The 26,209-nt window shown below is 44.3% G+C and overlaps 1 protein-coding gene across 2 annotated transcripts in view; it reads left to right on the plus strand.

Moving 5' to 3' along the window:
- Positions 1–26,209, plus strand: part of DAO (D-amino acid oxidase) — a 56,508-nt gene that overhangs the window by 22,933 nt on the left and 7,366 nt on the right. For both annotated transcript variants that reach the window (XM_088457235.1, XM_088457234.1), the window contains exons 2-7: positions 7,611–7,823; positions 15,166–15,280; positions 17,856–17,932; positions 22,632–22,697; positions 24,679–24,733; positions 24,827–24,931. In XM_088457235.1, coding sequence (XP_088313361.1) covers positions 7,630–7,823; positions 15,166–15,280; positions 17,856–17,932; positions 22,632–22,697; positions 24,679–24,733; positions 24,827–24,931 — 612 coding nt within the window. In that variant the 5' untranslated portion in view covers positions 7,611–7,629. The remainder of the gene's footprint in view (positions 1–7,610; positions 7,824–15,165; positions 15,281–17,855; positions 17,933–22,631; positions 22,698–24,678; positions 24,734–24,826; positions 24,932–26,209) is intronic.

Here is a 26,209-nt window from a genome sequence, read left to right on the forward strand (position 1 = left end):
AACTTGAAACGAAGACCCCCTCCTAGGGTGTGACACTTGAAACCCCCTCCTGGGGTATGGGACCTGAAACCCCCTCTTGGAGTAAGAGACTTGAGACCCCCTCCTGGGGTGCGAGACTTGAGAGCCCCTCCTGGGGTGCGAGACTTGAGAGCCCCTCGAGGGGTATGGGACCTGAAACCCAATCTTGGGGTACAACACCTGAAACCCCCTCCTGGGGTGCGAGATTTGAGACCCCCTTCTGAGGTGCGTGACTTGAAACCCCCTCCTGTGGTATGGGACCTGAAACCCCCTTTTGGGGTACGCAACTTGAAATCCCCTTCTGGGGAACAAAACTTGAAACCCCCTCCCGGGGAACAGAACTTGAATCTCCTTCTTTGGGTAAGAGACTTGCGCAGTCATTTTGGAATCCAGAGATAGACTTGTACTGAGATCCGGATAGCGACTACACAGAGGTTGGTTTGAGATGGACTGAAGGTGCAGGCACGGTCTTGTACTGAGATCCGGGTAGCGAGTACACAGATGTAGGCTTGAAACGTACTGAAGGTGCGGATACGGATTTGTACTGGGATACTGGTAACGGATACACAAGGGTTAATTTGAGATGTACTGGAGATGAAGACACAGACTTGCACAGAGACACTGGTAACGAATTCACAGGGTTAACTTGAGCCGCACTGGAGATGAAGACACAGACTTGCACAGAGACACTGGTAATGGATTCACAGGGTTAACTTCAGACGCACTGGAGATGCAGACACAGACTTACACAGAGACACTGGTAATCAGTTTCACAGCTGAAAGAGTTAACACAGACAGTACTGGGAATACAGGTTGAGTCTCCCATATCCAAAATGCTTGGGACCAGGGATATTTTGGATATCGGAATATTCCGTATTTTGGAATACCTTTGGATATCTTGGGAATGGGATCCAAAATCTAAACACATAATGCATTTATGTGTTATATACACCTTATACACACAGCCTGCAGGTCATTTTATACAATATTTTTTATAATTTTGTGGCTCAAACAAAGTTTGTGTACGTACATGAAATTAATTTGTTTCATATACACCATATACACACTACCTAAAGGTTATTTTATACTAGATTTTTAATAATTTGATGCCTTAAACAAAGTTTGTGTACATTGAACCATCAAAAAGCAAAGGTTTCACTATCTCAGTCATGCTAAAAATATTCCAGAATATTTAGATATGGGAGACTCAACCTTAGGTATCCAGGTGCTGATTTGCACAGAAAAACAGAGATGTCCAGCTGGGAGATAACTAGGATTAGCAGGAAATCTGACACCTAGTAACAGAGACGCTGCAATAGAGCTAGCAGCACATTACCAGACACACAGGAATATAAACATAAAGGACAGAAGTTCTTGGGAGAGAACTAAAGTCTCAGACTGAGAATAGCATGGAAGCTAATGCAGGTAATTCTAGAGAACTGTGAGAAGGCTGAAGAAACACTCTGAAGGGAAAACCACAGAGCAACACTGATGAGTATCAGTCACTGGAACAGTGAAGTTGTACAGCAGTTTCCTGTTCCTGGAGTCAGACTTAAATACCCCTTGGTAGCTGATCATTGGACCAGAGGATCAGCTAAGAACTGACACAGCTACCACTAGATAAGGATCTATCAGGTGATTCAGCCAAAATGGCTGCGCCCATGACCATCGCCGCAGGAACTCCGATATGGAGGATTGCGTGGAAGTCATTTGGGCCCCGGGGAGAATACTCATCAAGTCACCTACCGCTGCACCTGACGTCTCACTGCTCTCGCTAATGAGGGGAAGCCGGCATTGCAGTAAGTAACAGCCGATCCCAGGCAGAATCCTGACACAAGTGTCTCTGTAGCCGGTTCTGGTCACCAAACAATCCCTATGAACACCAACGCATTTCAGCTTTGTGAAGCCTTCCTCAGAGTGACACTAATCTAGGCCTGAAAAGGGTTCTATGAAGGTGGAAACCTTATTGGAAAAGTATCTATGTTAGAAGAGGATTGCTTCATTGTAACACATTCATTTAGTGACAGCCGTTGCTAAAGCAAAGTTATTCTCCGCAAAAATATAAAGGACCTGATGTTTGTGCAGTTGAGCGATTATCGGTGGTCTGCGCATGAGTCTGAGTTGCACTGCACATACGTCCAGTTACATTACTGACATCTGTCATGGAGTGTTTGGGGGAGGGAAAGTGGGAGTGTCGTTAAAAACGCAGGCATGTCACTACTGTTGTGTGTTGGAGACTGTGCCAGCGATCCCATGTGCAGAAAACATGGCTCCGGCATCTCAGTTCCCGCGGCTAATCTGCGGGACCATAAGGTTACTCAGAAGGTCCATTTCCAATGGCTCTGTGACCAGTACTATATGTTTGTACGTAGACACTAGGACTTGCGAAGCCACCGGTGAGTGTCTCAATACAAATATGGGGAACTTCGACATGATCATATTTTAGCACATCTGCTGCATACACAGACGCAGCAGCGGCAGCATTAGTGTACAACTGTGAATCTGGCCCAAGGTCAACAGATCTGTATTGGAAACTACAACTACTAAGGAAAAGTGTAATGGTGTAGGAGGAAGTAATGAAAGTGGCTAAACTTCTGCTTTGGCATGCAACACGCTACACTGGTTCACAGAGACATTCACAGTGGACAATGGGTGGGCACAGTGGTATAATAAGTGTGGGCACAGCACTCTGATGTCAGTGTGCACAACTCTGCATTTCCAATGAGATTAAATGACTTCATCCATAATGCTGCCAAATCCCAGACAAGGCACTGGTTGGTGAACACTGGGACCAGAGATGAGACGATTTATAAAATGCTTAAATTAGCTGAATCCTGTCTGATCATTCTCAGCTTTAACAACCTTCTCCATGCTGTTGTGTAGGTATGTTATTTATAGGTGTGGGAATATACATACATACAATACCTTTGTACATCTACTGACACTTACATAGGCACGCCAGCAGAACAAAGCAGGAGTGTGTATATGTATGCCCATAGCATTACTACAAAAGGCAAGTTCTTCACGTTTGGGGGACCAACTATTATTATTGTTTATTTATACAGAGACACCAATTTATGCAGTGCTGTGCAGAGAATAATTGTCATTCATGTCAGTTCCTGCCCTAATCCCAGTATACATTCCATAGCATACAAGTGTGCACACACATACAGAAATCAATTAATCTGCCAATGTTTTTTGGGAGTTGAATGAAAACCGGAAAATCCATGGGAAACCCACCCAAACACGTAGATAGGATATATGGGATATGTGCATGGCAGTGTGTATAATTGAGTGGGAATGTAGTAATGACATTTTAACAAAGGGGCACTATTGCATTACTTATGCTGGCCATACACGCTACAATTATCGGGAAGATCCGCCCGATATCGGCGGATCGCCGCGATAATTGTAGCGTGTGGGGGGGCGACCGAGGGTTAAATATTGCTCGGTCGGGCATGCTGGATTGTCCAGCATGCCCGTCCGATGCGATATTTCCCGGTAAACTGTCGGCCGCATCGGGCAGTGTATGCCCAGCGCAGCTGACAGACAGACATCTCCTGTGTTCTTTCCTACGGAAGGAACAGGGAAATGTCTCCTCCCCCGGGGGCGGAGCGCAGATGTCGGGCTGATACACTCTCACAGTGTATGCCGGCGACATCTGCGGCTGCCAGGCTGCCAGATAAAATGTCTGTCGGTCTGAGAGACATTTTATCTGGCAGTGTATGCCCAGCTTTAGTCATCGAGTGGATTGAAAAGGTCCTAAGAGTTTCTGGGCCTTATTCAGCCATGTCTGCGTCTTTATGCTGATGCTGCAACATACATGCCGACTATCTGGCTGCCCCTTCCGGGAGGGAGCAGCCAGATCGGCATTACTGGGGGGGCGTGGCCAGCAAACGGGGCGTGGCCGGCCAGGTGACAAGTTTTTGCGGGCGGGGGCGGAGCCATGCGAGCGCGCCATTTTGGCCCCGCCCCCGCTACAAACTGCCGATATTAGAGGCAGTGTGAAGCAGGGGGCGGTGCCAAAATGACGCGAATCACGTCACCGCCCCCCTTCGCTGCCGGGGTTTTAGAAGTTATTGCGGTGGGACAGGAGGGATCCGCGGCAGCCGGGAGACTTGCCTGCCATCCCGGGAGGTCGGGAGCGGCACCCGATTTTCGGGAGGGTAGGCAAGTATGTGCTGCAATTAACCAATGATCTTCCTACTGAAATGCCCACAGGCAGCGGCACTAATCCATCTATATGCACCATCGGTAGCAATATGGAAGATTGCACCAGCCTTATGGCAGGAGCAATTTCTCAGTCTAAACATGGAGTCCTGTGTCAGCGTTACAGCATCTGTAGACACACCTGCTGTCAACAACACGCCCATGTCTGGCTAGCCACCCCCCTTGTTACCTCCTAGGACCAATCACTAAAATTCACTCTCCATGGGCCAAATGTAATAGGGTGAGAGATTAGCAGTAAACTCTGCCAATGTAATAGAGTCTGAGAACAGGCGAACTCTCATGTTTTTACACTCAAAAACTCTCACGATTTAAACTCTCATCCAGATGTTTTCCTGTTTAGAAAATACAGCTCGACCATTGTAATAGTGTGAGAGATTACTGCTAAACTCTCTCATTTTCTAAACTCTAACCCTATTACATTTGGCCGCATGTGTCCAAATTCGTTCTGCATCTCTGTACACTAACCATCGGGATGCATAGGCGATGCGACTCGGACTCATGCACAGACATAAAACATTGTGTGACATTGCCGCTGTGTACACCTCTAAATCAAGTGCCTGCTTCAGAGAGATGCTCTATGCCAATGTTTTCGCATTTAAGCCATTATCAGTAAACTGCGCATGCGTCTAATGCTGGGTACACACCTGAGCGATGGATTGGCCGCCGACTGATCCAACGATTTGGTAAGTGGTATGTACAAACGATACCAATACGCCACGATACCAATATAAACAATACCAATACGCCACTTACCAATACGTCGTCTGACATGTCCGGTACCGATAGTGACGTCATTGTCGCCAGTTCCTTGGACAGCATATGGGTTGGTCAGCCGTACAGACAGCCAGATGTACCAATAGATCTGCAAGATATATCGGCATCAGTTGTGCTGCAGGGCCGATGCAATATGTCTGTGAACGATGTCTTCTGTAATGTGATATGTCGTTCATCGGCTGATTAAACGACATATAGCATAGTGTGTACCCAGCATAGGTCACACTGTGCATGCGCCAACGTATTTTACTTTGCTCGTTGCAACTGTTTACTCGCAGTGTGATTAGCAGTCCGGCAGAGTTTGGGGGTGGTAACGGGGAGTGTTAGCAAAAACCAGTATGCAGGAAATATGTCACAAATCTGGGTCTTAGCATTTCTGACAAACTCAGACACTCCTTCAATGCTGTCTCCAGGCCTATGCGGAATCATTCCAGTGCAATTCCATGATGCACCTGAGCAGCTCAGCAGAGCTCATCTGATCCTCTGCTCCAATGGGAATGGACTTTCTGATATTTAAACCTGCACCTAGGGGTAAATTTACTAAAGTGAGAGTTTTTAGAAGTGAGTTTTAAAAGTGATGTTGCCCATAGCAGGCCCCGCGCCCTCTATCTCATTCCCTGGGTGCATCGGGGAGACAAGCGGGCACATGTTTCAAAGTGAAGGGCTACTCTTTCAGGCGAAATGTAAAACACTTTTTAAAAAAGAAACCTAAAGACTAATCTGTGAATTACCCCAAAAACAGCCCAAATCTATATCCTAAAGTACATCTAATTTTCCGTGTCTAAAAGCAGCCATTCGTGGTGCATCATTTTCTAAATCCAGGTTTGCATATACAAGACGACTCCAGTTATCTAAAGCCTTTTCTATTAGACAGGAACTTCCCTGGACTTTTTATTGGGGACACAATGAGCCTCATGCAGACATTTATACCATACTTGCCTATTTTCGAAAAAACATTACCGGGAGAGTGTGAAAGCAACACCTATGAGCGTGGCGGTAAAGTGGGCGTGTACTGTTACATCAGAGAGGCGTGTCATAAAATTGATTTACATCAATGTAAATAAGCCCTAAAGCAGTTAGTAAGATCTACTTGTTGATGAAAACACACTAATACTTTAAAAAACATACATGTAGCCATAGGGATCATCGTGCCTCATAGCCAATGCAGGGAAATGATACTAATAATCCCATTTGAATATGTGTGTAAAATCTACAACACAGACATTTCTTCTAAACATAGGAAACTGCAATGACTAAGTACTATTCCTGATTATGTTAGACACCCATTGCACCAATTACTGTGTGATTAACATTACCAGCCTGACAAAATCTGAGCTGTACACTAGAATGCTTTGTTGCTGCAATGAAATTGTTACAAAATGTTACTGTAGTTGCGGATATTTGCCAAGGAAATCAGTCTGACATCCTGGATTTACCCTTTGGCATCAGCTGATATCAGGTTAGTCTAGATTCAGATTACGAAACTGTGTGACAGTCTCACCACAATTCCTTTGTAGTCAGGATATAAATGTAGACAGCAGATTATACCAGTGTTGATCAGAGAGAAGCTAATATGTAGATTATCTATACGATCCCTGTACAAACTGGTGCATTTGTGCCAATATAAGCGCATAGCATTTGCTCTGCACTCTGGCATATGGCCTTTAGTGGGGAAACAGTCGGGAAGCCGATGGACAGAATCCCGACCACTGGCTTCCCGACTGTCTAATCCCGACGCCTGTCATTTTACCTACGCCGGGAGCCCGACATCGGCAACCCCCCGGGGGACTTAGGTCTAGGCAGCGGAGAAGGGGGGGTTAGGTTTAGGCTAGGGGAAGGGGAGGCTAGGGTTAGGCACCCCCGGGGGGGAGGTTAGGGTTAGGCACCCCCCGGGGGGACTTAGGTCTAGGCAGCGGGGAAGGGGGGGTTAGGTTTAGGCACTTATAGGGGGGATTAGGGTTAGGCACTTGGGGGGGAGGTTAGGGTTAGGCACCCCTAAGGGAGGGTTAGGGTTAGGGGGTAGAATTAGGTTAGAGAATACTTACCTTAGACAATCGGGATTTCCTCCTGTGCCGGGATGCCGCTGTCGGGATTAGAACCATCGTATGTATTCCCTTTAGTGATAGCATGTCACTTCATTCATCATGGGATTCTAAGCACAGCACAGACAGAGCCCTTTAACTGAGCTCCTCCAATCTGCGTAATTACAGGGCTAGGAATCTAGAACAAGGATAAGTGAGTATATCTTTTATTTTAAGAAATTTCTATCCTATATAATTTTAATACATTTTCCACTTTCTTTTATTTATTGTTCCACTTCTAGGTGAAATTCATATCATATAAATTAACCAGAATACCATTGCTTTTTATACAGTTTATAGTAATCTGTTGCTTGCTCAAAATTCTTCTGATATTATATTTTAAGATTTTATTATTTAGAAGGTGAAGATATATTCCAGTTTATGTGGGTAAATGAACAGCAAAGTATGTGTCTGTGACCGTATAGAACGTGCAATGCCTGATGGTAATATCAGCAGTAGACCAGCTTACAGACATACACTATATAACCGATCCCTTGTGTCCTGCAGGGGTATAGTTCTCAGAAACATGCACGTTGCTGTAATAGGAGCCGGAGTGATTGGACTCTCCACCGCGCTGTGTATTCATGAACAGTACAAGCACTCAGTGCAGCCCCTGAGGATTGAGGTGTATGCGGACACGTTTACCCCACTCACTACAAGTGATGGAGCAGCTGGTCTATGGCAGCCATATCTATATGACAATGGAAACAAGCAGGAGACGTAAGTTTTTCATCCTTAAGCCGCTACATCCTAAGCATGCTGTGCTTTCTTTAGTTACAGTTGGTCGAAAAGATAATGTGATATATATGAAAGACTTCTTGCTAGCTGAAAAGTAAAACATAAGTATTCCAGACATGGGGCGTGTTTACCAGGGGACAATGGGCCTGTTTCAGCCAGGAACGCAACGGCGAGTGCAATAGCGATTATGCACGCAGTTGAACTGCGATAGTATGCTAATTCATTGCCACTGCTATGCCGCCGCTGCACTACACAAGGACGACCACTTTACTTAACACACATCCGTAATGTTTAGCAGGACTGCAAAACCATTGGTACAATCGAGTACCATCACAGCCTCACGCACAAGCCCTGATCTTACTGAGAAATTGCTAACAGCACACGCTATGAGGCCTCAGGCTGCGTAGGGCATTGCAGTGGGTAATTTATGCACGCCCCTGCAACGTTGTTGAAACACACTGGCACGACCACCCCCCCGTTACCACCCACAAATGGCACTTCCTGTCAATCATTCTGCGATGGGTCTGCATAGTCACTGCAATCGCAGTCCCAATCGCAGTGGCTAGTTCGCGCATTGCGATGCATGTGCCGAATGCAACAATTGGCCGATTGTGTGCGTATTAGCAAACTGCGTTCCTTGCTGAATCAGGCCCTATGTTTGTTGCCTGGTCAATGCTTCACAATGCTTGGCTGCTGGCTCATACCTTCCGCCATGTTTGTCTACTCTGTGACGGCTGTAAGGAGCTCCATTCCCTGAGATCCTTGCTGTTACAGAAGTTCTCAGGACTAAGCCAGGATGTCAGACACCTTTCTGGTTAGCTTATCCAGTCAGCTGGACCATGAGTAAAAGGGGGGATGGACGCGCTGTCACAAAGCAGCTGGTGATAAAGGGATAGTCAGTCCCTATAAGGAAACAACATACAAATATATACACAAAACCAGTGCTAAATAAGATGGACGGTGTAATGTAAACCACAAAGTTTCATTTAAAAAGCATAAATACCTCAAATAAAAAATGAAGTAATAAAAGTTCACAATAGAACAAGATGAATGAATGTCTGTTCCTGTGTAATGAACAGCTGGACCTAGGACAACCTCCAATACGTCCCATACAGATAAATAAATGTATGAAGGCAACACTTAGTTACCATGAGGTGGTGTATAGGTCACCAGCACAGTCCTTAGCATCCCAGATGCAGCACTTTGTGAGCTGTGTAATCAATCCACATGGAAAGTACCAGTATATGCCAAAGGGGTCCAGGAGGACCACTCAGCACCTAATAAAAAACATTTATAGAGTCTACCAACCTTTATTATAGAAAACATTTATATATACTTGTCGGAACCCACGTGATAGTCGGGTCAGGTGATCGAGTGACGTCATCCGGTCATATGATCGGACATATGGAGATATTGTTATCTATAATAAAGGTTGGTAGACTCTATAAATGTTTTTTATCAGGTGCTGAGTAAGATTGCCTTCATTTTTTTAAATAAATAAATGATTATGTGGTTTTAATGCAATTTTGATGGACGGTGTTTGTTTTGATTATGTAATTAATTAACCTCAAGTGCAACCATTTGGTTGATTACCTCTGGGTATAAAAGAGGGCTAACTATGGGCACAGTTTCTTACTCCTGAAGAAGCTGGGTGGTCATCTTTACCCAGTGAAACGCGTTGAGACCCCTCTGTACTCCTGTAATACTGCTGGACTATAATTTGGACTCTGCTCTACTCCTCCTGGACCCCTTTGGCATATACTGGAACTTTCCATGTGGATTGATTACACAGCTCACAAAGTGCTGCATCTGGGATGCTAAGGACTGTGCTGGTGACCTATACACCACCTCATGGTAATTAAGTGTTGCCTTCATACATTTATTTATCTGTATGGGACGTATTGGAGGTTGTCCTAGGTCCAGCTGTTCATTACACAGGAACAGACATTCATTCATCTTGTTCTATTGTGAACTTTTATTAATTCATATTTTATTTGAGGTATTTATGCTTTTTAAATAAAACTTTGTGGTTTACATTACACCGTCCATCTTATTTAGCGCTGGTTTTGTGTATATATTTGTATGTTGGAACCATGAGTAAACTGACTCCAACACACAGTTTCCATTTTCCTCCTAAGCATCTCATTTAGTAAACCTGTTGTTATGAAAGGTATATGAATTATCTGGGTAAAATGTAAAGCCATGAAAAGTAATGCTACAACAGCCAGCATGATAAAACGAGACATATGTAGATGGATGCATTGAATAAGTAAAGGTGCTCGCACACATAGCGATTTTTTTCCCGATCTAGCTGATTCCGACTCACGATGCGATGCGCACGCCCGCAGGTCGCACATCGCATCTTCAGATCTGCCGTGCAGTACGGCAGATCTGACAATCTAGACACAAATGCACTGTTAAAACTCTGGCTGCAGGAGATCGGATGAAGATTGGACAGCATATCGTATGCATATCGTGTGCATATCGTGTTCAGAGCTGCCGGGGAGAGTTTCAAGGGAAATTGGACACATCGTCGGATCATGAGTACATCGGTATGTGTGTGGGCACCTTAAGATTTATATTGGATATGAATAAGCAAGATATACTATATATTATAAATCTAAAGATACTTAGCTACAATGATGATCATGTCACAAACCACCAGCAGTAACACTTGTGCTTTTACCTCTTCAGTGCTCCAGCAGTACTGCAATATCTCCTGTGCATTACCCATCACTACTACAGTATCCTGCAGCATCATCTGTGCATTAACCCTCGCTTGCTCTACTGTGCCCTAGTTATACCAGTATACTTTATATTTGCTCTAGTTAGTGAACGTATCTACTTCCCTCACTGAACTCCTCCTGTGCTAGTCAGGGGGGCAGCAACCTACAAGCTCTCTGATGAAAAGTTAATCTCATCTTCCGGCTGTTCTTGGTAAATACCAGGGGGCTCGTAACTCTCTACACCTCCAGAGTAGCAGTGCTAGACAAGATAGATCCAGACAAGAGTCCACAAGAAATCCCATTGTCTTGATAGATCAATAATTGTCTGGTCTCACAGTGCTTGTACTACTCACGAGCAATAGCAATAATATCTAGACATGACATACCTCATCCCAGTGTTAAGCCACCTATACTGATTCCCCTCTTGCTCTCACAAAATAATCCTGTCTTGACTAGTTTATCATATTATGTGCATACTCCTCTATTGTTCTGAATAGCATATTCAGCAGGTGCAGTATTCTGCTACTCCCATCTTCTTCCCAAGGCCTTCCCAGTAATACTATTCTTTACCAAGGACATGTGAAAGTAATCTATTCTATCCTGACACCTGTATACTAAATTAAAGCTAAGTATGGAAACACAAACACATCACATGCAGTCATTGATCATAAGGAGTTCATAATTATGTGGGTGCCAGGAAATTATCATATAAAAAGATTACCTCTTCACATGCCCCTAAGATCTCCCCATGTGCTCATTCTATGCCATCAGACTCTCAACATGCCCCTTATATGTCATCAGACCCCTCCAGATGCCCATTATGTGCTCAACATATGCTATCAGAGTCATCCAAATTCCCCTTATATGCTATCAGACTCCTGCAGGTGCCCTTCATATGCCATCAGCCCTCTGAATATGGCCTTAATATGCCATCAGACCCCTACAATTGACCCTTATATGCCATCAGATCCCTTCAGATGCCCCTTATATGCCATCACACTTCTCCAGATATCCGTTATTTGACATATATGCTCATCAGAATCTCCCCCACCCACTTACTTTTGTCATTAATAGAGCCCGCAGAGAGATGGGACAGCATTCTTCTTATCCTCCGGCTTTCACTGTCTCTTGTCTGTAATGTACCTTATGTCTCTACTCACACAAATGGTTATTTCTGCTCACAGTAGACATGCCCCCAATCTCTACTCCTATGGTAATGGCAATGCCACCTCCTGAAGATAATATAATGGTGTTGAATGGCAATGAGAGGAGGTCACATTAGATGCCTGCAGAATCCATCACACAAACTTAAAAAATCCAATATTGGTACAAGGTCCTAATATTCAGATACCTAGATACAGTGGACCTCATTCAGACCCGCTCGCAAGCGCTGAGCGCTCGCAAGCGGGTCAATGTTTAGGCCCTGCACAGGTGCAGCGGCCGCATTGCGCGTGCGCAAGCCCCGGAGCGAGAGAGAAATTCTCTCGCTTCGGAGCTCACTACAAAAGGGGCGGCTGTCGATGTTGATCGACAGCTCGACCTGTTTTGTAGGCGTGGCGGGGGGGTGGTTTCACAAACGGAGGCGTTCCTTAACGCCTGCCGTTTTGTGGGCGGCGGCACTGACATCAGCGATCATCGATCAGAGCAGGAAGCTCCCTGGGGCTTGCGGTTGCCGAGACCCAACCTTAGGTTCCCGACGCAAACCCCAATGGTCGCGATGGTCTTGACCATTGCGACCATCAACCTGTGGTAACCCACAGCTTAGCTAGCGACCAGGAGGCCGCACTTCAAAAGCCAAGCGGCCGCCCTCATTCAGAACGAGCTCTCACATTTTGCGAGTGCCTCTGAATGAGGGCCAGTATGTGCTGTATTCTCCGGATTTCATAGTCTGATAGCAGATGCGTAATGTAACATACCGACTCACTATGCAGTGTGATACAGTGTCTATCTGCCTGTCGGTGTCTGCTAATGAGCTGCTCGTAATCTCGTTGATGGTCTGATAACGAGTGTGGTATGTGCCTGCAGATTTGGAGCAGCAACAAACAGTGGGCCTCATTCAAAGTTGGGGTTAGAGTAAGAAATAGCAAGTAACTGTGCACCTGGACAAACCATGTTGCAATACAAGGGGTGCAAATGCATACATTTTTTTTGCATGTGGGGTAAATACCGTCTGCTTCTGCATGTAGCCCACAAATGCTTTTTTAGACACACCACTCCCAAATCTAAATCTATCTGCACATGTTACATCTGCCCCACCTGCAGTGCAGCATGGTTTTACCAAGATGTACAGTTACTTGTTCTTTCTTACTCTATTCCCAACTCTGAATCAGGACCAGTAAGCGCCAAAAAACACATATTATGAACTAAACTAAACTCTATAACCTCACCAGTAGCGGTGAAGAAATTACTGCCTTAATAGATAAATACAGCCTGGAACAAAATTATCAGCTTGAATCATAAGGGGAAGAGAATTAGCTCCAGACTACTGAAAGTAAAATGCTGATACCAGAAATGGTAAACTACCATGTAGAACAAAGTCAAAAATAACTTGTCTAAATCAATATAGGACATCAATAAAATACTTAAAACATACATATACAATTCCAGCATGAAAAAGCAGGAGGGGTGTGATCTCACTGTACTGCATATCCAGAAGTGATGTCACAAACCAAGCAACCAAATGCAGGCACAGCTTAGAAATGGGATGCGGCCAATATCCCACCTCTGGGATTCCTGGCGGTCAGAATTCAGGCGCAGGAATCCCGACACCTGTCAGAATACTTACGTCGGCATCCTGACCGACGGAATCCTGAAGGTAAGCAGCGAGGTTAGGGGGAGGGTTAGCGTTAGGGTTAAGCACCAGGGGGAGGGTTAGGCACTTTGGGGGTAGGGTTAGGTTTAGGCACCGGGGAGGGTTAGGGTAGGGAGAAGGGGAGGGTTAGGATACCTATCGACAGGTGTCGGTATTCTATCCCCGAGCACCGGGTTCCTGTACATGTCCCCTTAGAAACATATAAAGAATGAAACGGTTGATACCAGTCCAATGAATAAAGGTGCCAATAGAGTCCAGCTATACAAAAAATTAATAAAAGAAAAGTGGAAAAGAACAAACAACAATTAAAAATATTTACAAGTACAAGAAAATAAACAAATATAGCACAATAACTAAACCATCATGAAACATAATAAATAATAATAAATTCCAAATAATATGGAGATACTTGTTGTTGGTTATCAGGCATACAGTGTACAACTGCCATTTTGAGATGTACTGATTCTGAAAATTGATCCCATCCACTTTGAAGGAAGGTTCCTGAGCATGGCTGAGTGTGATGGGAAAACACAGCCTGATTGGGAAATGGAGGAGCTTGAACCCAAAGGAGTAGTGGCTGGGCTTGAGTAACATGGTAGTATGAAGACATGCTGTTTATATTAAGTCAGTCACGTGATCATCCTAGTCAGCTGTTACATCTCATCCTTCCTCCATTTCACCACTCTGCGTATTTCCTTACAGGAAAATAATAAACTCTCAATAGACTCGTACATATGGAGGTGTCTTGGCTTAGAGGTTCACAAACCACTATAAATTCTGTGGTTTGGAAATGAAAAAAACACTCAGTAAATTCTGCCTTTAATGCAAAAAATATTATGACTATAGTCATTGCCTTTTTTGTGGTAGAAGGAACTACACTAGGTAGACATAAGTGATTGGACACTCCTGCGCAAGCGAAATAGATACCATGCATACCATTGCACATGAGTTCCAAATGGCCACTAATGTGGCGGATTGGACAAGAACACTTCGTAGGGAGGCCCAGGCACTTGCAGTTCTATGGAATCAACAAATGTTTTTATCAGGACGACAATGCCACCTGTAATGTTTCCAGGGCGACGCTGGACTGTTATACAGAAAATTTGGTAATCCGGATGGACTGGGCAGCTCAGAGTCCAGATCTTAACCCCACTGAAAACCTCTGGGACGAATTGGAGCGACGGGTGTGTTCTAGGCCAGCTCGACCTTCTTCAGTGTCACAGTTGGTCACTGTACTTAAGGCAGAATGGCAAAATGTACCGCCTGCTGTTGTCCAGGAACTTGTGGACAGTTTGCCAAGAAGGGTGTCTGCAGTAATCTCTGCTTGTGGTGGAATTACAAAGTACTGATGTCAATAAAATCTCGTTGATCTATTTGCTGTAAGTGTTCATTCACTTTTGTCTACATAGTGTATAAAAGCTTGTTTTAACTTGTAACGTTTAGGGATGTGCAGGCTCGGATAGGTTCAAATTTTCCCGCCAAGTTCGGATTTTTCCAGACAAAAATCAGGTCTCAGAAAGAGGCAAAACGTCATCTTTCATGGACAAACATCATCTTCCATGGACTTTTGTCCTGGAATGATGATGTTTGTCCATGAAAGATGACGTTTTGCCTCTTACTGAGACCTGATTTTTGGCAGGAAAAATCTGAACTTGGCGGGAAAATTCGAACCTATCCGAGCCTGCACATCCCTATTAACGTTTAATAAAAAATAAAGCACTGACTACATTTTATTTGAGGAATTTTTATATTAAATATTTCTTATATTTTCATGATTTTTTTTCAGCCTATGGAGCAAGGAAACTTTTGACTATCTGCTAAAGTTTGTACACTTGGAGGAAGCCCAAGACATGGGGTTGTTTCTGCAGTCTGGATACAATCTTCTAAAGGAGCCTGCACCTGTATGTAATGAGACTATATACTGTTATGCCCTATGTTTTATTAATGCTTCTCATATATTATCCACAGCTTCCTCACATACACGTATAGAGACAGGCCAGTGATTTCCATACGGTACAACACCACGCTGTATGAGTCGCATGAATTCCAGGGTTACAAAATAACATTACTAAAACATGTTTATTAGAGGCAATGGGGAAAATAAGGGAACTACATTTACATTATACAAATTAGCTGTAAAAAACTTTGACTTTAAAACATACAAATATTTTTTCATGACTGTAGTAGTGTGAGAAAGGAGAGAAGCTATGAAAGGAGCTATGTGTATAGACACAGACAGAGAAGGTATAATGACCAGACAGGAACAGTGATTCTCTGCCAACACTAGGTAGTCCAGAGGTTCTCAAACTCTGTCCTCAGGACCCCACACAGGTCACATTTTCCAGGTCACCCAGCAGGTGCACAGGTGTTTTCATTACTCACTGATACATTGTAATAGATCCACAGGTGAAGCTAATTATTTCACTTGTGGCGAGACCTGGAAAACATGCACTGTTTCGGGTCCTGAGGACCGAGTTTGAGAACCTGTGTGGCAGTCATTTCCTGCAAAGTATGGAGTACTTGCCGCTGTATTTCCCATCTTTACCTTTGTAGGTGTTGGACTTAAAAATCATTGGGCTTGTGTGGTACTGGTGACTGTATTTTTTGTCTCCACCTTGAAATGGGCTGGTCATACAGACACATTGGTGCAAACCCAAGATATGCACTTCAAGTGGGCTTTGTAACATATATGTGTATTAGCACAGTGTGTGATGGATTAAAGTGCTGGACATCTATAAAACCAGATTTAGCTCAGCCAGCACCATTTTCTGGACACTAGCTAGACAGTACTAGCTGAACTTTTCCTCCATTACAGGAGCTCCACCAGAACTCTATTGAGATGTATCTATGAATTACATAAATAGTTGCTACATCAGCACAACAGTCATCATGGTTCTCCTCCATCTTACTGACTTTCAAGAAACTTGAATAACCACAGTACAAAATCATGGAAGTGGTTAAAACAGGAAAGATTAGAGGATGTTCTTTGTTTCTGAAGGTCGCAAAATAGACATTTTGGAGTCAGAACAGTGGGAGACAAGGGTGGGACCTAACTTAAGTCCCTACTCCGTCCCCTCCTCTACTAAAAGTTCCTATGACCCCTTAGTATACAGGACTGCTGAGTGATTTAGCCAGCCCTGTTTCAACTTCTCCTTATGATGCTCCTCTGAACACACATCCTATGGGGGTGTGACTGCATGGTCCATTGGGAAGCTATTGGTCCACACTGTCACTCTCCCCAACACACAGTGGGTTTTCTTGTAGTACTGGCTAAGGCCCTGATTCAGACCCACTCGCAAGCGGCTGTCTGCTCGCAAGTGGGTCGATGGTCTGCACTGAGCATGCGCACTACGGAGGGAGCTCCGTCGTGCGCATGCGCCAGACGCGACGAGCGAAGGAAAGTCCTTCGCTCGTTGTGTCTGATCAAAGGGGGCGTGCTGTCGATGTTGATTGACAGCACGCCCCCTTTGGTGGGCGTGCCGGGGGCGTGCCTCCCTGACGGGGGCGTTCCCAAGGGAACGCCTACCGTCAGAAGCCGGCCCACTGACATCACTAGTGATGTCAGTGGGAGTGATTTGGGCTCTGATAGAGCCCAAATCACTCCGGGCCTTGCGGTTGAAAACCTCAACCGCAGGCTCCGGCTCGCAGTTTCGATGGTCGCGATGGTCACGACCATCGCGGCCATCAAACTGCACGCTCGTATAGGCTGTGGGTGGTGACCCACAGCTATACGAGCGTCCAGGAGGACGCTCCATTTTTATGGAGGGCGGCCCTCATTCAGAGCGTGCGCTCTGCTCAGAGCGTACGGCTCTGAATGAGGGCCTAAGTCTGGTGCTCCCCCTATCCCTGTAAGGCCTCTGCTCAAAGTGCTGGTGGGAGGATGGGCAAAAGCAGATACGAAAAAAGGAATGTGCAGAGACGTAAAAAGGAATGTGAGACTGGGTATTGAATTGCCCACCAAGGTGGGGTGGCAATAGTATTGGATGCGGATAATTTAATGTGGAAGCTCAGAGACATAATCTCTGCACACTGGATTTACAGATAAAAAGATGTTTGAGACCCGGGATTTTTTTCTAGAAGCCTTTTCCACTGAGCCGCGACCCAGGTTGACATGGCAATAACCCGTTCTTTTGCGGCAGTGGAAAAGGGGTATACTATTACAATAGTCCCACAATGGTATGCCTGGCTATCAACTTTGAACTGTTACCTTTTGTTAGTTAATTCTTTCCATTTCTCCACCAAGAAATATGTTAATTTGAGCCAAATGTTTGTCTTTAATAAGTCACAAGAGCAGGGAAACAAAGAGAGATGTATACATTTTCATTACAGGGTAACAGTGGTCTGCTCCTGATATCTCCATATAATTGCCAGTTGCAGAAACTTCTGATGAATTAGTTAACCTATGCTAATATACCATTCACCAATGATTTAGTTCAGCTCTGGTCGCTTACTATAATTGTGATTCATGTGTTCCAGGATCCCTCGTGGAAAGATGACGTCCTTGGATTTCGCAACCTGACGCCAAGAGAGTTAGAATTATTTCCTGGATACAGGTGTGTTAGTCACATATAAAAAGCCCATTTATCTGCCGAGAACTTTCTCCCATGACCTATTTCTATCTTCTATTACCAAATGCTTCTTGCTGTCCTCTCCTCTTTTGGACAAGTTGATATTCTCCAAATTAGTGGACACATGACTATTTAACCGGACTTGGTGATTATTTGTTCTATAACCTGCAGGCATAATGGTACATCAGTTAACATATTTTAACACCCATGTTACATGTACTTGAGGGATTCAAAGCATGACAATATTATCACAATGTAGCAGAGGATTATGTATCTACTTAATGATCTGCTTTTTGTTGTATTATTAGTTGTTTTTATTATTGTTTGTTTATAGATCACCACCATATTATGTGACCCATTATAGAGAATATTTTAGCATTTACATTAGTCCCTGTCCATGTTTGGGCTTTCAGTCCTCCAACTGGCCACAAAAATTATAAATGTCTAGAATTATAATGTTTTTCAGTGTTGATTCCTTCTAAAGTGATGTGAGTAGTGTCAGTAACAAATCGTACATAGGGCCTGATTCAGAGCTGCTCGCAAAAAGCGAGCGCTCGCTCTGAATCAGGGCGGCCGCTTTATTTAAAAAAACCTGGCCGCTCGCTAAGCTGTGGGTGACCATCAGGCTTGTGACGAGACCCTTGTGATAGGGTCTCGTCTGCCGCAAGCCCCAGATGTCACTTGTGATGTCAGTAGGGCCGCCCACAAACGGCAGGCATTCTTCCAGGACCGCCTCCTTCTGCCAGCCACCCCCCCACCCCACCTACAAAACGGGGCGAGCTGTCAATCAACATCGACAGCCGCCCCGTTTGTAGCGAGCCCCTGGAGCGAGTGAATTTCTCACTCGCTCCGGGGCTTGCGTGCACAATGCCGCACCATCGAACCGCTTGCGAGCGGGTCAGAATCAGGCCCTTAGTGTATAGAATTATAGATAAAAGTATTTTAAAACATTTGCCAAGTGAAAAAAGCATTCTTTAATGTAATAGATTTTCTGCTGTGTAATGGCGATAGGAACAGAAGCATTACCATAGAATTCCTTGTTAAATAGGCTTTCTCCCCGAGTCTTCTTGTTGGTTGGGGTCACTGGAGGTAAAACCTTGATAGATGGGGCAAAGCTAAAAGAGCCCAATCATAGGACTTTTCTCTGTTAGCTATAGACCCCTTACAGAGTACCTGGCCAGACATTTACCTGCTTCATATATAGGGCCTAATTCAGAGGTGGATGCTAGTAAAACGTTTTACTTCTGTGCATGCATCCCAATGGTTACCGCCATGGAGGAAGATGAAGATCCATGCAATTTCGATGGGCGTTCCGGAGGGGTAGCTAACAGCGGCCAGTATGTTGGGTCTATGGTCGTTGGTGGAACACCCGCTGAAATTTAATGGGTCTCCATGCCATTTCGATTTGGGTCCCCTTGCCAGCAACCATCAGGATGCATGCGCATCGCCCACTTCTGAATCAGGCGCTATATATGAAGCATGAAAATGTCTGACCTGATTCTCTGTAAGGGGTCTGAATCAAATGAAGAAAAGCCCTATGATTGGGCTAGTTTCAAAAAAAGCACAGCCGCTGCTGCACCCATATCCACCTCTGAAGTAAGCCCTTAGTATCTTTTCTCTTACGTTACATTCGTATAACATCAACAACTAGTGCAGAGACTATAGTGGAAAGGAGAGAAACCTATTCTCATTGCAGCAGTGTCTGCTATTTAGGGCTCCTGATTATCACATGAACAGCAGGAAAACAAATACATTAGTTCTAATTATTAAATTAGTATTCAAAAGAACTACACGATTATTCAATCATTGGTCAACTCAATCCATAGTATCACTGCTGATGCTATTCCTATCTATATATCGCATCAGGGGAGATCAGAGGATGTAAGGAGGAGTAGAAAACCCGGCCTTGCCTACACATGTTTCGCAGTGCTTTGTCAAGGCAAGTTACATTGACAAGGCACTACATTACATAATCCATACAAACCAGGGCACTAAATTGAATAAAGAGGTACAGAGGTTGTCTTTACCGCAGCATTCTCTGCTTTATGGGAGGATGGATTGGGTCTCTGCTTTATGGGAGGATAGAACGGGTCTCTGCTTTATGGGAGGATAGAACGGGTCTCTGCTTTATGGGAGGATAGAGCGGGTCCCTGCTTTATGGGAGGATGGAATGGGTCTCTGCTTTATGGGAGGATAGAACGGGTCTCTGCTTTATGGGAGGATAGAGCGGGTCTCTGCTTTATGGGAGGATAGAGCGGGTCTCTGCTTTATGGGAGGATAGAGCGGATCTCTGTTTTATGGGAGGATGGAATGGGTCTCTGCTTTATGGGAGGATGGAATGGGTCTCTGCTTTATGGGAGGATGGAATGGGTCTTTGCTTTATGGGAGGATGGAATGGGTCTCTGCTTTATGGGAGGATAGAGCGGGTCTCTGCTTTATGGGAGGATAGAACAGGTCTCTGCTTTATGGGAGGATAGAGCGGGTCTCTGCTTTATGGGAGGATGGAATGGGTCTCTGCTTTATGGGAGGATAGAACGAGTCTCTGCTTTATGGGAGGATAGAGCGGGTCTCTGCTTTATGGGAGGATGGAACGGGTCTCTGCTTTATGGGAGGATGGAATGGGTCTCTGCTTTATGGGAGGATGGAACGGGTCTCTGCTTTATGGGAGGATAGAACGGGTCTCTGCTTTATGGGAGGATAGAGAGGGTCTCTGCTTTTTGGGAGGATGGAATGGGTCTCTGCTTTATGGGAGGATGGAATGGGTCTCTGCTTTATGGGAGGACGGAATGGGTCTCTGCTTTATGGGAGGATGGAACGAGTCTCTGCTTTATGGGAGGATGGAATGGGTCTCTGCTTTATGGGAGGATGGAACGAGTCTCTGCTTTATGGGAGGATGGAACGGGTCTCTGCTTTATGGGAAGATGGAACGGGTCTCTGCTTTATGGGAGGATGGAATGGGTCTCTGCTTTATGGGAGGATGGAACGGGTCTCTGCTTTATGGGAGGATGGAATGGGTCTCTGCTTTATGGGAGGACGGAATGGGTCTCTGCTTTATGGGAGGACGGAATGGGTCTCTGCTTTATGGGAGGATGGAACGGGTCTCTGCTTTATGGGAGGATGGAACGGGTCTCTGCTTTATGGGAGGATGGAATGGGTCTCTGCCTTATGGTTGTTTGACTCGCCATATTTTATTTACTTGTTTTTTTATCTGTTTGCTAAAAGGAAGGTGTGCAGATGGAAATTAGAGGTGGAGGGAATAAAATATCACTTATACTTTTTATAGGTACAACTTTGGACCCCTGATTTGTACTTTTGCAGGAAAGCACATTGAATAATGTCAATAGTGAAGGGGATGATCCTAAGTAGATGTAGTTTTGAATTTAATGTGATGTTTACTCTGCATTCCAGCCACATTTGCAGTGTATACAAAACCATTTTTCCAGGGGGAGTTCCAAGTACTGGAATATGGGTGTTCATCCTGAAATGTGCTATCTGGGCAAGTTGGCATACTTGCAGGGCCGGTGCAAGGTTTATGGTCGCCCTAGGCAACATTTCACCCACCGCTCCTGCTCCCTCAAATTCATAATATGCCACACGTTAGTGACCACAATTTATAATATGCCCCACAGCAGTGTCCCAAATTCATAATATACTATATAGAAATATCCCAACTAATATGCCAAACAGCAGAGCCCCAAAACCATAATGTGCCTTATAACACTGCCCCCAATTGATAATACCACCACTGTTGCTGACACTACCACATTAACAAGTGAGAATGCAGTGCTGGGGGTTGGGGAAGTTACTGTGTCAGCCTTGGTGAACAATAATCACGGCCGGGACTAAAAGAGACATCCTTCTTTTTTTTTTTTGTGGACTCAGCGGCGCCCAATGATCGCATCGGCTCTACAACTTGCACACACAAAGAAGCATTGCGAGTCCTGCGCTTCTTGCAGTTTGTGATTTATCCCTAAAGTCAGCCCACCTCTCCCCTCCACAGCTAATTTAAAAAGACAAACTGAAGATTTTACTTAGGAGCCAGAGCTCTGGGGACTGCTCCGTGCAGCCTTTTTGGGCTTCTCCCTCTCTCTCACAATCACAGGGGTGGATGGGAGCAGGAAGACCAATCACATCCCCTCCACTTCCATTTACAGCTGGTGAACAAAATAGTTTTTCTTTGCGCTGTACACACTACACAGCAAGGACTAATGCCAATATTAAAGATCAAGAGCCATCTAGTGGAAAATTGTAGAAACTGCAATATAACAGACTAATCATTATCAATGTTTAATAAGCTTATATTCTTAATTCTTGAATTGCAGATTGAACAAAATTTTCAGAATAGTAGCACTCACAGCAACGTTACATGCGTTTGCAAAATGTGCACATCTAACATGAACTATGAACATGAACTATGTTACCACGATGCACTCCCTTTACAGCACTTACTTTACAGACAGAATAAATATTTAGCCTCACCTAATTTAATACAGGTTAATGTAATTAGAAAATAAGTTTCAAAAAGCTGGAGCAGACAATTGAATTCCTGGTGAGATGGGACATTGAAGGTATGTGGATATGCTTCTATATTACATTGAAGGTATGTGCTTAGACATTATTAAAGGGTAATGAGTATTTCAATCAAGATTTTTAACCGTATATATAACATTGTATCTTATTGCAGCTATGGCTGGTTTAACACCGCACTGATGATTGAGGGGAAAAGCTACTTACCTTGGCTGACTAAACAGTGAGTTCTCACCTATAAGCCTGTCTTCTGTGATGGCACGTTTTTTTAAATCAACTGGAAGATTTGATTGTGGCCCCGATGACAGCCACAAAACCCTAGCATGGGGGGATCAGGTGCCTAGAAACCCCCTTTAAAAACTGTTAAAGTTGTTGCACTGATATTTTTAGTACTGTACAAACACATTTACTGATGCAGGACAGACTGAGACCATAGACATTTCCAGAGCAGGATATACTGTATGTGCTGTTCTTTTGTATGTAAAATGCAAATGTGACAGGATGGGCATTCTCTACCATGATGTCTGGGAGGAATATCTTAGGGGTTACTGTCGTTGCTGACTACTCTTACTGATGCTGCCAGCCACCAACTGTAAGTGCCAATTGCACATTACCATGGTTTCCCCAGTTGAGGGAGTGTTGTCACTGTCACCACCAGGCTTCTTAATTTGCACCTGGTCCTGGGTAGAGTGTCTATCTGCTGCTGGTGACTGCGACTGGTTCCTCCTGACCACTTACTTTTGATCAAGACAGCGGGATAGCAGGCAGAGCTTTGACTCAGGGCACTAGTTCAGCAATATACGACCGGTAACAGATTACACTGGTAGCATTTACCTGTAGGTCACAGGAATTCAGCAGATGTTGATGCCTTGCAGGAATACAGCAGGATCATTAATAAGAGTAATGTTTATTTCTCTATAATAGCTCTTTAAAACAGCTGGTAAACACCACTAAAAGGTAGTGATGCTACATATGCACAGAGGTAGAGATGGAGTACACTTTACATGGGGTTTTGCTGTTGTTTATATACGTTTTACACACGTTGGCATAGGGTAATCCAGCATGTCCATTCAGCTTGATTCACTAATCTGGCACCTGAATCAGCCTGGATCTGGTTTACACATTTAACAGTGCTTTCAGTGGGTGTGTTTTTCCCCCTGGCTCACTCCCCTCTCCAGACTGGCACTACTTGGTCTGGGCTGGGGGATTTACCTTTAAATATCCCCAATCCTGTCAGGCCCCTACTGTGTTTGAGAGGATCCTGCATTTTACCTTCTTTCTTCGAGTTTAACATTTTTCTCCCCCAAACTCTGTAGAGTTTCTAGAAACAGGGATTGAAATGTCTCCCATAATTCCCACCTTCATCATCCTGTAGAAAGGAGGTACAGAGCAGCACATAACCAGCAACATACCCCCTAGCCAATGTCCCTTACTCAGACTGGACTTATAATGCTAGGAAATGATTAGTGGTTCTAACTTCTTCCCAACACTTCCTCTCCAGTGTGCCATAGAGACAGAGCACACCAGATGGAGCAGTTGATTTTTCATATACTTCATTGGCTCTTTAAACCCACATCTACAGCTTTTGGCAATGCCACGTTTCACTGTGGTGCACTTACTTTGAAAGTCTGATTTCCAATGTCCCTGGTTGATGTATACACTTGTAATCAGGTAATCCTATTTAGGGGCCCATTTATTAATGATCGCATTTGCAATGCACTCTGGGCGCGATATTATCACCCATGATCGCATTGCAGGATATGGTCATAGCACCCTAATGTATCAAATTGCACCCGCAGGGACAGGGACTTCGAAAGGCGCCTGGCCCTGCGATGTGCTGGAAGTGAAGTGACCATGTCAGCGATCCTTGGCATGTGCAATCTACTGATAACCGGTGGGGGGGGGTAAATCTGGTTAACGTGAGAGCATCGTATCACCCATAGAAACCTATTGAGGCAGAAATGGAGGGACAGCAGGAGATATCTCCATAATACATTCAGGGGATACTAAATATTTGCAAGTGTTTTTGGGGAATATGCCACAAATATTAAATGATAAATAGACCCCTTACAATCTTTACCAATATTTAAAGACAGCCTGTTCATCAGTCATCTCCTAAATGCTGCAGTGTATCGTAATGTAGCCTGTGCAGAATATAGGTGACGTGGACTATAACTCATTCTTTCCTGAATTACTATTTGCAGATTATTAGAGCGAGGAGTCACATTTATCCATAAAAAGGTGGAAAGTTTTAGTGAAGTAAGTCTTCCATTTCTTTTTCATATTCTGTGTGAGTAGTTCTTTCATTAGTACGATAATGTCATCACTAATCCACTTATCCTGAATTCACAGCTGGCTGCGCTAGGGGCAGATGTGATCATTAACTGTACAGGGATCCGTTCAGGGCAACTACAGCCTGATCCAGAACTAAAACCAGGACGAGGACAGATACTAAAGGTATGTGTGATATACTGGGAAATGCCTTAGGCTGGGTACGCACCAGAACGACGTGTATTCCAGTCGACCTGAAATCGATGGAAGGATATATTGGGCAGTCGGACACACACTACGATCTGGTGTATGATCGCGCGATATACCCTTCCATCCTGCATTCACCTGCATGCGTTCATCAGCGACATCGTCCCATCTGCCTTGCAGCACATCCAATGGAACAATGTCACTGACAACCCAAGTGAACACGCAATTGAGGGTACATACTGAGCGATATGGACAATATTTTGTTCCGATCCGAGTCGGAGCGTTATATCATCCAATATATCACCTGATGTGTACCCGCCATTAGTCATTATCTTCGATTATCACTGTCATCCTTAAGCAAATAAGTTGCTAAGTGAACTATTAACTGAAATAAATAGCTACATAGGTCACCTTAATGCTAACTTACATTACATAGCATAGGAAGTGCCCAATATGAGACTGTGTACTGTAGTTCCCCTTTTCTAGAATCTATTCCACATCATTCCCTACACATTGTGTGTATTATAATTTAATGACAACGTTGGCATCTTCCAAACCTATTCTGCCTTTAACAGAGTCTATCATATATCCACATCAACACGGTCCTGGCCTCCTTCCAGGTGTAATGTACAATTTGAAGCTCTCAACTTCACGGAGAATTTAAATCTCCATGAATGTACCATTGCTTTCAGGATCCACCTCTGTAATGTGGGGTATACTCTAGAACAACGCATCAACCGAAGTAACAATTTTGGTTTGCATACTCGCTTAACAATTAGCCAGATGATATGTCTGGCCAGAAGATCCCTTTAAATATGCCCGCCCAGTTATGATGTTTATAATGATTCCTGAGGCCAACATAACGTGCTGTCGTTTGGTCCTATGTGCACACTATAAGAGGTGAATTATATATCTGTACAATATATTGTATCTGCTGAGCAGCACAGCCAATGCGATATATCTATGAAAGACATTGATCACAACTATGTTGTGTGTGCACACGCACAGATTGGTGGTACGATATATAGGTACAATATATTATATATATCGGCTGTATGAACCATAAATCGCCTAGTGTGTACCCATTTTAAGATTTGGTGTGCTGCCGTTTGACGTTTGGTTATAACTGCGCATGTGTAAAAACTTGTACCGCGCATGCGTCACACAGAGTGGCCGCACAAAGGCGCTATTGCGATCGACACACAGACAATATCAGAATTGTTGTAGAAAACTGATGGGCAGTGACTGGGAGGTGGC

The sequence above is a fragment of the Taudactylus pleione genome, unplaced genomic scaffold, assembly GCF_031769625.1.
Source record: "Taudactylus pleione unplaced genomic scaffold, aTauple2 ptg000749l, whole genome shotgun sequence".
Lineage (NCBI taxonomy): Eukaryota > Metazoa > Chordata > Amphibia > Anura > Myobatrachidae > Taudactylus > Taudactylus pleione.